Below are 14,446 nucleotides of genomic sequence, written 5' to 3' on the forward strand. Positions count from 1 at the left end.
CTGCAAAATATATACCTGAAAGCAGAAGTACACTAGAGTTTGCAGTGAGTACCTCCCTAACAATTCCTCTCCACTATTCCAAGCTTTGGGTCCATGATTGCTCAACAATTTGTTTGGCTTCGTATGTTAACTCTCTTTTCAGTCACCAGGTTCCAGATGTCACCAGGATGCCGGTCAGGCTTCCCTGGACTGAAGACCCCACCAATGTGTCCTGGAGCTCAGCTTCCCCAGAGACCCATCCTACTAGGGAAAGAGAGAGGCAGACTGGGAGTATGGACCGACCAGTCAACGCCCATGTTCAGTGGGGAAGCAATTACAGAAGCCACACCTACCTTCTGCAACCCACAATGACTCTGGGTCCATGCTCCCAGAGGGATAGAGAATGGGAAAGCTATCAAGAGAGGGGGTGGGAAATGGAGATTGGGTGGTGGGAACTGTGTGGAACTGTACCCCTCCTACCCTATGGTTTTGTTAATTAATCCTTTCTTAAATAAAAAATAAATAAATAAAAACTATATAGTATCTGAGTGCTGAAGGCTAAACAAGAAAAGAGGGCACTGTTTTCACCCAGGAAGCTGGCCTGATCAATGACCCATCCTCTCCGGGGCTTGGCTAGATAAACTATATAGTGGAAACCTGAACACCATCATCACTCCACAGTTCCACAATAGCAGGTAACATTGATAGAGCCTTTCTGTGTGGCTGGACCGGCATAAAATGTTTTCTACACAAATTATATATATATATGTATGTATATGTATATATATATATATATATATATACATATACATACATACATATATATATATATTTATTGCTGCCAGGGTTATCACTGGGATTTATTGCCTGCATGACAAATCCACTCCTGGCGGACATGTTATTTTCCTTTCTTTATCTTATTGATAGAAACGGAGAAATTGAGAGGGAAGGGGAAGATAGGAGGGAGAGAGACAGAGAGATACTTGCAGCACTGCTTCATCACTTATCAAGTTTCTTCCCTGAAAGTGTAAACTGGGACTTTGAACCTAGCACCTTGTGCATAGTAGTATGTATACTCCACTGGGTGCTCCACTCCTCAGTCTCTCAATTGTCCTTGTCTAACAGATATGACCTTGCCATGAGACGGGTGTTATTAGCAAATTGAGGGGACATCCAGTGGGGTAACCAAAGCAGCATCACTGGGGATTGATTAGTGGAGCCAGGACTTATAGCCAGTGTGACTGCAATAGTCCAGTTTTCATGCCTGAGGTACCAGAGGTTTGTTCCTCAGCACTATAAACCAGAGCTAAGTGGTGCTCTGGTAAAAGCATAAAAATCAAACAATAAATTCAGTTTTTTTTCTACTAAAGACATCTGTCTCATTCTTTATACTTTTCTTTTTCAGAGTTTTATTTTATTTTATTTCATTGCTTTTCTTTTCCTTCCAAAATACAAATGTTTCTGTCTTTCTGTGTAGGCACTGACAGAGAATTTTGTCACTGTGTTTTGATATTTCATCATCTGTGTACAGCCTGCACTTTTCTAATAATCAATGACTTGGATAGAGCAGTGCTGTAGTGTATCTGTTCCCCTACTGCCTGTCTCTCTACTCTGTCTCTATTTGAAATAGTTAAAAATAAAACCCCTTGGGATGCTGAACTTATGCATGCAAACGGCTCTGGTGCTTCAAAATAATAAACAAGTTAGTAAGTAAGTAAATAAATAAAATTTTAAAACCTACTAGTGAGCATTGATAGGTTTTCTTTTCTTCCATAATTTTAGAATTCAGAAAATCATTGCTTCTTTGAAGTCTGCATGTATATTCTTATCAAAACATAAGATTACTGAAGATATTCTTTTTAAGAAATGGAAAGTTATTCTAAGCAGACTAAAGTACAGTTTAGAATGATAATGTTGATAATGTTTCCAAAAGTCAAAGCCATATGCCAAGCATTCAAGAAGCCAAGTTTTTTTTTTTTTTAAACTGGATATGTGCTTGGATGTGCTAGAAAGTAGCTATTATTCTGTTCTGAAGTACAGATGGAAAAGAGAAGGATTTCTAACAGTAACTGCAAAATGCATTCATCATGGTTTAGGAGACATGAACAAACTTTAATCAACAAATACCTCTCTGAATTTTATGTTTGTTTTCCTAAAATCCAATTTTTTTTTTTTTTGTGAATCAGATGCTATTCAATCAATATTCAGGAAAACAGACCAAAAAGGCAACAGTAGTTGCAATACCTTGATATAGCATTATTGGGAGAACCAGTACTGTTATTTCCATGGGGTAAAGTCTTTAATTATACAAAGCAAAGCATGCAGAGCATTCTGATTGAGGATGCAGGACCCCACAGCCTGCTTTCCACAAAACCAGTTCCTTAGTGGCAATTCCCCACAATAGCCATCAGCCTCACTGCTAGGGCTCAGCTCCACCCTAATACTTAATCTGGAAAAGGGGCAAACAGCTATGAGCAGATAGCACACACAAAAGCAGCACTGGAGGGCAAATGAGGTCAGGGCACTCACCTCTGCAATCTTCAGCACTGCACTCCCATTCAGGTCAAACATCGGGGTGTAAGTGATGCAGAGTAAAACCTTTACCAACCAGAAGTGAGGGAGGAAAAGAAAAAAAGGATGTTAGAAATTAATTTTTATTTCACGTGTCATCTTTAAGTCCTGTTTTTCTAACTCCTTTGCTTTTTAAAAATTTTTTTGTTTATTTATTACTGGATAGAGAGAGAAATTGAGAGGGAAGGGGGAGACAGTGAGAGACAGAGAGAGACCTGCAGCCCTGCTTTACCACTCGTGAAGCTTTCCTCCCTGCAGGTGGGGACCAGGGGTTTGAACCTGGGTCCTTGTGCACTGTGATGTGAGCACTTAACCAGGTGGCCACCACCTGCCCCCCTTTGCTCTTTTCTTTATCTGAGAGGATTCTTTACACCTGCCTATTGCTCACTAATTATGAACCACACGTTACCCAATAAGGTAGAGGTTTGTATTTTAAAAAGTAATGACCTCTGGCCAAGTGAATAACCACTACAAGACCAGGCAGCAAGAGCATACCTCAATAAATCCAGGAGGTTTGTCTACTATAAAGCAAATCTAAAGGCCAGGTTGGCCAGACACAGTAAAGGAATTATCTAGATTTGGTATTTTTAATAAGTGTCATAATAATTGTCCCAATTTTACTGATAAGTGAGCTTGAGCTCAGCAATTTAACTATGCTATGCAAGGTCACAAACTACAGAGCTGAAATTTGAATGCAAGTAATCGGACTTCATACTCAGAACCACTATGCTCTATCTATTTCTTCCTAGATCCAAGCATCACTGTACTTTTCTCTTCTTGTTCTCTTCCAAATATACATGGAATTAGAGATACAATTATGGGCATTTTTCTCATCCCTCCTGTAATTACCTTCTGAACACTGTTAAAGATTCATATATTAATCTGGATTATTTTGTTCTTCAAGACACATAGTTAGTAAGTGGATGACATTTGCAAGATTTTTAAAGACCATTAAAAATTCCACTCCCTTTTTTATTGAACACAGATTTATAATAATAAAAAACAGAACTAAAATGTTCACTTTGTACTTGCAGAACTACAGGGAACAGATCAATAAAAAAAAAGTGACATTTTTATTCCAACTATGACACCATCTCCCCAGACAATAATTTGGGTCCACCTGCATATCAGATGCGAGGCCCAAGCAAAAACTAGTAAAGTCATAGGCCCCTTGGAATATACCTAAAATAGACTTACTAGCTTTTTCCAAAAAGGAGATACCCCAAATCTTCATCTGCAATATTCTTGCCTTTAGGTTCATGATTAGTCAACTATTTGTACTGCTTTATATCTTAACTCTTTTTCAGCCACCAGGTTCCAGATGATACAATGATGCCAACCTGACTTCCCTGGGCAGACAACCCCACCAGTGTGTCCTGGAGCTCTGCCTCCCCAGAGCTCTGACCCAATAGGGAAAGAAAGAAACAGTCTGGGAGTATGGATCAACTTGTTAATGCCCATGTTCAGTGGGGAAGCAATTACATTAAGTCAGACCTTTCATCTTCTGCACCCCATAATGACCCTGGCTCCATACTCCCAGAGGGATAATGAATAGTAAAGCTTTCAGGGGTGGGGATTGGATACAGAGTTCTGGTGGTGGGAATTGTACCCTTCTTATCCTACTGTCTTGTCAATATTACCATTTTATAAATAAAAATTTTTTAAAAGTGACATTTTTAAGAGTTGTTCCTAAGAGGCTAGATTATTCTCTATGCACTTGACCTCTAATGCTGTCACTTTTCTAAAGACTGGTTAGTCTAAGACAGAGTTCTGCTATGAATCCTTGACTCCAAAACCAGGTCATGTTCTGCCTACAGTATGGACTATCAATAGAAGCACCTGCAATTCATTCTCATATGGTTACACCCAAATCATGAAAGAGCAGTTTAGTAAATTCACCTAATATGGGATATACACCTAGTCAGCATGTGCAAATGTACCTCTTCTAGTCAGTCTTAGTTACTAGTCAAATAGCCCAAAAACCTGTTGCTCCTTTGATAAAAGGAAATATGCATGTAATTAAAGATGGAAAAGGTTCAGTCTCTCATCTGTGTGTGTGTGTGTGTGTGTGCATGCATGCGCACCAATTCTAGTAACAAGGTTAGATAGATTAATTATTGGTGGGCCTAGTTCCTTGTTTTTTTGATGCTTAAGGTGACTTATATCCAAGAGCTAACATTATCAGTTTTTTTTATTTTTTAATATTTATTTATTTATTTATTTATTTTCTTTTTTTTTTGACTTTTTTTATTTAAGTAAGGATTAATTAACAAAACCATAGGGTAGGAGGGGTACAACTCCACACAATTCCCACCACCCAATCTCCATATCCCACCCCCTCCCTGATAGCTTTCCCATTCTCTATCCCTCTGGGAACATGGACCCAGGGTCATTGTGGGCTGCAGAAGGTAGAAGGTCTGACTTCTGTAATTGCTTCCTCGCTGAACATGGGCGTTGACTGGTTGGTCCATACTCCCAGTCTGCCTCTCTCTTTCCCTAGTAGGGTGTGTCTCTGGGGAAGCTGAGCTCCAGGACACATTGGTGGGGTCTTCAATCCAGGGAAGCCTGGCCAGCATCCTGATGGCATCTGGAACCTGGTGACTGAAAAGAGAGTTAACATACGAAGCCAAACAAATTGTTGAGCAATCATGGATCCAAAGCTTGGAATAGTGGAGAGGAAGTGTTAGGGAGGTACTCACTGCAAATTCTAGTGTACTTCTGCTTTCAGGTATATATTTTGCAGTAGTGTATGGATACGTGTGAACATAAGCTCTCTCTCACAGAAACTGGTGTATATCTAGGTTTTGGGACTTTGTTAGAAAGTGAACCACCTGAGATGAAATTAGAGTGTACTATAAAAGGAAAGGTCAAGAGCTAACATTATATAAACACTGTCTCTGTGCAATCTTGGCATAGAGAGAGGGACTGCGGGACTCACTGCCGTGAGGTTTTTGTTTTGAAAAAGTTTTCTTTTAATGACTGTCTTTGGGGACTGGCATTTGACATGCAAAATGCAATGAAAGCAAATGACATTAGTATCAGGAAGGCCAGATTTGACCTTGGAGAGTGGTCTTGTGTGTCTTTTCCTGCCTCTGTACTCATTACTATCTCGTCATTGGCCTCTCTAATGTTTGTCACTTGGTTAGCTTCTTTCATGTCTGAACTCAAATGCCACTTCCTCAGAGGTCTAGACACACAGCCTTTAGTGACCTCTCTGTTTCCTTTTCCTCAGACATACTTCAATATCTCAAGTTATATTTTGGCTCTTTAGTTATGTTTAATTTTCTCATTAGATTAGAGCAGCCACTGGGTATCTGAAAATCCCTTTGGCTTTTGCCTGTACTATGAATCCATTGCTCCTGGTGGCCATCTTTTTTTCCATTCTTGTTGTAGCTGTTGTTGCTGCTGCTGCTGCTGTTGTGGGATAGGACAGAGAAATTGAGAGAGGAGGGGAAGACAGAGAGGGGGAGAGACAGATACCTGCAGATCTGCTTCACTAATTGTAAAGCAACCTCCCTGCAGGTAGGGAGTGGGGACTTGAACTGGGATCTTTGCATATGTCCTTGCACTTTGTACTATGTGCACTTAACCTGGTGTGCTACTGCATGTCACCCCCATATAGTACTTTCTTATTTAGTCTTTTTTTTTTTTTTTTTGCTTACAAAGCTTCAGTTTAACTTAACTTAAAATGTTTTTTATTATTAGTGATTTAACACTGGTTTACAGAATTTCAAAATTTTAGAGGTATAGTTTCACCGGTACATATGCATGTATATAGCTCACTGCACCCACCACTTTAATGTTTTATTTATTTATTTATTGAATACAGAAAGAAACTAAGATGCATGGGGGAGACAGAGAGGAAGAGAGAGAGAGATAACCTGCTGCACTGCTTCACCCACTGAGAAGACTTTCCTCCCCACTACAGGTGGGGACCAGAGGCTTGAATCTAGGTTGCCTTGTGCATTAACATGCCTGATCAGCAGGGTGCACCACCCCCAAGCCCTAGTCACTTTATATATACTCCAGGGTTATCACTGGGGCTCGGTGCCTGCACTACAAATCCACTGCTTCTGGAAGCCTTTTTTTCCCATTTTCTTGCCCTTGTTGTTATTATTGTTGTTGTTATTGCTGTTGTTGTTGGATAGGGCAGAGAGAAATTGAGAGAGGAGGGGAAGACAGAGAGGGGGAAAGAAAGATAGACATCTGCAGACCTGCTTCACCACTTGCAAAACCCCCTGTAGGTGGGGAGCCGGGGCTCAAACCAGGACCCTTGCACTGGTCCTTGCACTTTGCACCCTGTGCGCTTAACCTGATGTGCTACCACCGGACCCCCCACTAAACATAGTTTTAATGCTGTGCTTTCTGGAAAGAGGGTTGGTGAAAAGGAGAGAATGGCTGAGGAGGTGGGTGTCTGTAAATATAGCATGGATAAGCTGGTCCAGCTCGGCTCTTGGTCTCAAATATTTAATAAGAACCAGGAGGATGGGGGTCGGGCGGTGGCGCAGTGGGTTAAGCACATGTTGGTGCAGGAACCAGTGTAAGGATCCCAGTTCGAGCCCCCGGCTCCCCACCTGTAGGGGAGTTGCTTCACAGGTGGTGAAGCAGGTCTGCAGGTGTCTATCTTTCTCTCCCCTTCTCTGTCTTCCCCTCCTCTCTCCATTTCTCTCTGTCCTATCCAACAACGAACAACATCAACAAGGGTAATAATAATAACCACAACGAGGCTACAACAACAAGGGCAACAAAAGGGGGGAAAATGGCCTCCAGGAGATGTGGATTCATGGTGCAGGCACCAAGCCCAGCAATAACCCTGGAGGAAAAAAAAAAAGAAAAAAAAAAGAACCAGGAGGATTAGGGTTAAGGAAAAGAACTGGTAATACTTTACAACAGAAAAATAATAGTGGTAAATATTTGTCTGAACTAGTTAATTATTAATATAACTTATAGGACTGACAATCAACTTTCTGTTTTCCATGAAATTCACACAAGATACCTAAGAGCAGGCCTGTAATAAATATTCAAAAACTAACCCAGTTCTCTGTCAGCAAGAGCTGATTACTGGCAGTGGGTTACAGGAGGAAGTGGGAGTCCTGCTGAAGGTGAAGTATTGGTGTGTTAAATGGGTGCATTTGGTAATGGAGATTCTCAGGGGGAAGAGATTCCATTTCTCAACAAAAGTCCAACATACGTAGAGGGAAGCCTCCAGACAACAGTCTATAGGAAGCCAATGACCCCTGTGCCCAGTCAAAGTTAACTGTGTTGAAAAGATCTTTGAAGAAAGTTTCTGCTCTTAATGGCTGGCAAGCAGTATCAAGAAGTTCACTGAGTTATATGTGCAAACTAAACACAACAAAAATTGATGAAAGGGAAGCAAAGCACATTATGAAGCTGGTTCCATAAGCACACACAGCGCCCAGCACAGCAGGTTTTAATTTCAGGGATGACAGGCCCATGGCTCCCCATGACTCACAAGATATATATAAAGAGCACTACGTCCAGAGAAGATGATTCAGCAGATAGAAATGATGGGATCATCAGTGATCAATAGAGAAACAGTTAATGTGCCCAGTGCCTAGCAGCAAATAATAAATCACCGGAGTAAAACAGAGAATCTTTCCCAGCATGGGAAAATTAGGGTGATAGGAAATTAATTTTAAGTGTCTGCCTTCCACTACATAATGAGAGGGCAGTATGTCTAGATTTATATTCTAAGCACACTGGATTCAAGGAAAACAAGAGCACCTAAATACTGAGGGTAATTATGTTAAAAATACACTACTATCAGGGTCATTGAAATATATGGACTATATTATCACTAAACAGCAGGAACTTGAATGATAAACAGCATCTTGCAATCTAGCTTGCTGGCAGTGCCTCCATAAATGAGTTAAGAGGACAGGGAAAACAGGCACAGAGCCTTCCATGAAAAGAAACAAATTATTACAAAAAAATAGTATAAGTCCAACTGTAAAAACAACAATAATCAATTAGCTACAGTATGCCTGAGGCAACCCTCAATTTAAAATGTGTATAAAGTCCCTGGAGGGAAGAGGAAGAGGAGAAGGAGGAGGAGGTGGAGGAAAAGGAGGAGGAGGAGGAGGAGGAGGAGGAGGGGTGTGTGTGTGTGTGTAAAATTCGCCTTAAAAACAGAGGGGGAAAATGTGACTATATAATATGTTCTAATCAGCAAAACCCTAGGTTGATCCTTTCCCAAGGGAATCTCATTATCATGACTGTCACCAGAATCACTCTTCATCAGGCACACTTTGTCCTTAGACCATCAGGCTGGAGCAAGGGCTACAGTGTCAGGGCTAAAACATAGTGTTTTAGTAGCAAGACTGTGGCATGGCATGCGATTAAGTGTTTAAGAGCTGCCTGAATCTGCCTAATGTCTTCAAACCTCTTATCTTTAACATTTACATGGCATCTTACAAAGGTATTTAGAGAAACACATAAATTAAATGATTAAAAAAATAGTGTGCATGGTACATATTTCAAGGCTGTGTTGTCATAGAGATTAAACCTCAATTTGATATAACTCATGGCAGCCATTCCAGCATACATAATTATACACATTTTAAGGGAAAAAATCATTCAGGTTATCCATATTCAAAAGTCCATATTCAAAAGCATAGAGTTTTTAGAATCTATATTCAACAATTGATTATGGCTTTCAATTCCTCCTGTCCAATTGGTCCCATCATTCTGATCCAATCTTACTTTCCTCCTTGCATTACATTCCCCCAATTAGTCTCAATGATTCACTAAGATTTTGATTACGGAAATTCTAGGTTTCAATTGTTCAAGGAACTATACGAATATATTTTATATATAGTTATTTAAATATCTAAGTTACCTGTAACCTTAGGCCAGATAAAACCATTTGGCCCTGTTAGTACCTATGGAATAGTGATGAACAGATATCTCTAAAGGGCACAAAGTATAGTGAGGTTAAGAATATTACAGTACATACTAACCATTGAATTCTCATAGAAGAACAAACCTCCAACTAACTTGCTTATAATAATACTTACCTATTGCTATATTAAACTCTTTCTAAGACAACAAGGAACCCTTTTCATTCTCTTTAAGATCCTTATTTCTCCTAGTCCTGGAACCTCTAGGACTACACCATATTTCTTGATGCTTTTTTTCTTTCTGATCCCTTACTGTCATACTGCCTCTGTCAACCTCAACTAAATCAATGCTACCAGTGCTGCCATGCCATGCTATGCTACTGCTTACTTGTTACTATGGATTTCCTCCAAAGACAACAAGCCTGACATGTCAATCTGGTGAGATCTTTCCCAATACATGGGTCATGTAGGTCCATTTTGGATGGTACATTATTTAACAAAGTTACAGATACTATATATAGGCTAGGGCCTAGGGTTCTGGGTACAGGTGTGTATGTATCAACCATAGAAAGGGTAAGTCATATGCCTCAAAGTAAAAGTGCTTAATAGACCTCCATGCTTAGACTTATACCTAACAAGCCTGGGATCCTAGCAGAAGGGCCTAAAGAAGGCATCATAAATTTTCTAACTATTGTTATAGCCATTGTTGTTGTTGCATAGGACAGAGAGAAACTGAGAGAGGAGGAGGAGAAGACAGAGAGGAGAAGAGAAAGATAGACAGCTGTATGCCTACTTCACCGCTTATGAAGCCAAAACTTGGAAGCAAACCAGATGTCCAAAAACAGATGAGTGGCTAAGAAAATTGTGGTATATATACAAAATGTAAAACTACTCAGATGTTAAAAATAATGAAGTCATCTCTTTTGCCTCATCTTGGCAAGAACTTGAAGACATCATGGTAAGTGAAAAAAGTAAAAAAGACAAGGACAAATGCCCACTAATTGAGTTTATAGGTGAAACTTAAAAGATAAGGACAGGGATTGGGTGGTGCAGGACCTGGGTTCCAGGCTCTACTCCACACCTGCATGGGGAAAGCTTCACAAGTAGCATAGCAGGTATTTGTCTTTTGCTCTCCTCCCACTCTATCTCCCCTACCTTATCTTACCAAATAAAATAGGGGGAAAGGAATTTATTGGCACAAATAAATAACAGGATACTTTTCTGTAAATTGAAATTCTGAGTAATGATATATATCCCAAATCTAACCATATTGAGAACCAATATATAATAATTTACATTTTTTAAAGTTAGCGACCACAGTTCAACAACAGTAAATATGATGCAATTTGCTTTTAGGGAACAAAAATAGACATTAAGAAACACACTCGTGGTCTAGGAGGTGGTGCAAAAGCATTGGACTCTCAAACATGAGGTCCTGAGTTCAATCCCCAGCAGCACAAAACCAGAGTGATGTCTGGTTCTTTGTCTCTCTTCTCCTATCTTTCTCATAAGTAAATAAATAAAATCTTTAAAAGAAAGAAGCATATACTCTTTAATTACTATAACAGAAAATTATCTTGTAGGCTACAGAGAGAGATTATTGAGAAGAAAAAAATAATAGACACACAATGAAATGGTGTTTCTGAAGTTTTAGCTCACAATTAGAGTTCAGAGGTGGCTTTTATACAAAAATATTCTCATTTAATACATGACAAAAATGAAAATTAATACTGACCTTATGCCATATACTGTTCTAAGCACTTCTGTTAAATTACCTCATTTAAGATTCACCACAATTCTAGGAAGCATTCATTATTATTATTTACATTTCAACAAACAGAAAATTGAAACATTGACAAACTATGCAATTTACTTAAGGTTACCAGATAGTCTTGTTCTAGAAGCCGGATTCTTCCACCTTGTTACTAGTATTTTTACAGAAGCAAAAGTGGGGGCCAGGTGGTGGAGCACCTGATTACGTGCACATACTACTGATTACAAGGACCTGAGTTCAAGCTCCCCTCCCAGTCCCCACCTGCAGGGACGGAAGCTTCACAAGTGCTGAAGCAGGGCTGCAGGTGACTCTTTCTCTCTCTCTATCTCTATCTCCCTTTCCTCTTAATTTCTCTTCTCTATTAAATTAAAAAAAATATTTTAAAGATGTAGCAGGAAGTATAAAGACAGCAGAATCCAATGGTTGCACAGGACAGCTTACAACATGCCATTCTCCACTCTCAGACCACACATGCCCCTTAAAGGTTCCTCAATGAATTTATTCTCTACTGCAAGAAATTTTCATTCACTCATTAGATTTCATTATTTTTTTCAGAAGGTTATCACTCACATTGACCTTTCAGATCACTTACAAACAAGTCTGAAAAGTCTTCTCAACTTATCTAGAACCACACACCTGAAGACCAGAATAACACCCAGCCTTGCTTCAAAGCCCTTCCAATAGTTATGGTTAAAAGTAGGAACTGTGAAAGCCCAGCCAAGTAATGGAACTACTCCACTTTCAATTTACCTATAAAAAGAAGAATGTGGTGGTGTATGAGATCACTTTGAGTCTGAAGTGTAAATGCAAGTTAATCTTTCTTATTATTTTAATCACACTGATTATTGCCTGTAATCACACTTTCAGTATCTTTTGTTTGTTGTTTATCCTGGTGGGCCACTGAAAACTACCACATGTGTTTCTTTGTACTCTTCATTAGTCAGTATAACTAAATTAGCAAGCAATTAGCAAGCCATGTGCCAGATGCTCTGCTATGCACCAAAGGGAGAGAAAAAAAGTCCTAACAATATATAATACTATTTCACTTATGAGCTGCTGAAAACACCCAGTCAAGTAAGGCTTCTGAGTTTGGGCCTAGTCAAAGAGGTTACCATGTGCAGTCTAGTTTCCCTGAACAAGCAATTGCAGGTAGACCATTGGCATCTTAGCTTCCTTTAAACTTCCCTGAATGGATCATCATTGCTTTCCTCTGAGAGAGGGAAGAGGCGATGGAAAAAATAATGTGTTAATTTGTTAACTACCTCCTGTGGGAAAATTGGGCTGAATACACTCCTAATCCATTTGTGTCTGTGGCCAGGTATTTCTCAACACCGTTCCCTCCTTTTCAATGAAGAGGATTCTAGCACAAGGCTGCTGGTTGGCAGAATGTTGAGTAGGACCAGGAAGGTAATACAGATGACAAGATAAACAAAATTCAAGAAAGGCACGCCTCTGATTATGTGGTTTAGCCAATAGCTGATATAAGTTTATGCAAAAGAAAAAAACTTCTGCCTTGTTTCACTGGAAATTAATTTTTACAACAGTATTTCCTTCTCTTTAGCCCAATCCTCTTTGTCTGTCATTATTTTGTTTTAGCTTTTTACTTCCTTTAGTGTTTTTGTTTTCGATTTGTCACCAGAGTGATCTCTGGGGCTCAGTCCTTGTAAGACTCCCAAGACTCATGGAGCCATTCTCATATTCTCTCCTTCTTTCTGTCTCTCTCTTCACATTTTTAATTTACAAGATTAGCATTATATATTTTTACTTTCTTCTTAATACTATCATACCAAAAAAGTAAAAAAAAAAAAAAAAAAACATGGGGGTGGGAGAGTGGAGTAGTAAGAATTTTATAAAAGTGTGCTCAAAGTAGAAAAAAAACTACAATCATTTAGTCTTAGGGCTATTTAAGAATGATGTACTTAGTAGAACTGCATATTTTAGGCATTTCCTGAATAAAGTATTTGTCAACAAATCACATCAGCCTCTAGTGGGAGTACATTCAGATACTAAGCATTTTTCACCAAATGGATTGTTAACATTAATGCTAACTATTGCTGAGAACCTTTTAAACTGCTCTAATCACTTTACGTTAAGAAGGGATTTACTCTTGCTATGAGATCACAAGGCAACGTAGCCATTTTACCCTCAAGTAAGATGCTCTAGAAAACAAATGACCTCGAGTTATCTGTAGCAAAGCTCCACTATTTAGATAAGTGATGCAGCTATAAGAGTTACTATTAAAATATTGAGAGTGGGACTTAAAAATGGCCCTCTCATTTGGTCTGTTTCTTTTTCCCAAATCAATGCACCATCTACATGCAAGTACTTCATTCCAAAGTATTCCCTCCCTCCTTCCCTCTGTTGTGCATGGGTACTCTGAAACTTAGGTCTAATAGCCTGCTTCTCACAAGTCACATATCTTTCTATTTTATTTTTTTTATTATTTTGTATTATTTTATGTTATTTCTTTATTGGGGAATTAATGTTTTACATTCAACAGTAAATACAATAGTTTGTACATGCATACCCCCACTAGGTCCTCTGTCTTTCTATATCTTTCTATTTTCTTTCTTTTTTAAAAAAATATTTATTTATTTATTTATTTATTCCCTTTTGTTGCCCTTGTTTTATTGTTATAGTTATTATTGTTGTCGTTGTTGGCTAAGAAATGGAGAGAGGAGGGGGAAGACAGAGAGAGGAAGAGAAAGATAGACACCTAAGACCCCACCAATGTGTCCTGGAGCTCAGCTTCCCCAGAGACACACCTTACTAGGGAAAGAGAGAGGCAGACTGGGAGTATGGACCGACCAGTCAACGCCCATGTTCAGCGGGGAAGCAATTACAGAAGCCAGACCCTCTACCTTCTGCAACCCTCAACGACCCTGGGTCCATGCTCCCAGAGGGCTAGAGAATGGGAAGGCTATCATGGGAGGGGGTGGGTTATGGGAATTGGGTGGTGGGAATTGTGTGGAGTTGTACCCCTCCTACCTTATGCTTTTGTTCACTAATCCTTTCTTAAATAAAAAATTAAAAAAAAAAAAAAAAAGATAGACACCTGCAGACCTGCTTCACCGCTTGTGAAGGGACTCCCCTGCAGGTGGGGAGCCGGGGCTTGAACCGGGATCCTTATGCCATATCTTTCTATTTTCAAGATAAGCTTGGCTTTTATTATAAAATGTAAAACACTGCATGGTTAACAACATTCATCCCCTGCCACCTTCTCCCAACTCTTTTTTTTTTTTTTTCATTTTCTCTCTGCCCC

At 39.4% G+C, this 14,446-nt stretch overlaps 1 protein-coding gene across 5 annotated transcripts in view; it reads right to left on the reverse strand.

Annotated features, from left to right (window-relative positions):
* ARFGEF3 (ARFGEF family member 3) overlaps nucleotides 1–14,446 on the reverse strand; it is a 133,824-nt gene that overhangs the window by 107,553 nt on the left and 11,825 nt on the right. For all 5 annotated transcript variants that reach the window (XM_060190386.1, XM_060190384.1, XM_060190383.1 and 2 more), the window contains exon 3: nucleotides 2,509–2,577. In XM_060190386.1, coding sequence (XP_060046369.1) covers nucleotides 2,509–2,577 — 69 coding nt within the window. The remainder of the gene's footprint in view (nucleotides 1–2,508; nucleotides 2,578–14,446) is intronic.

This window comes from Erinaceus europaeus, chromosome 4, assembly GCF_950295315.1.
Source record: "Erinaceus europaeus chromosome 4, mEriEur2.1, whole genome shotgun sequence".
Taxonomy (NCBI): Eukaryota; Metazoa; Chordata; class Mammalia; order Eulipotyphla; family Erinaceidae; genus Erinaceus; species Erinaceus europaeus.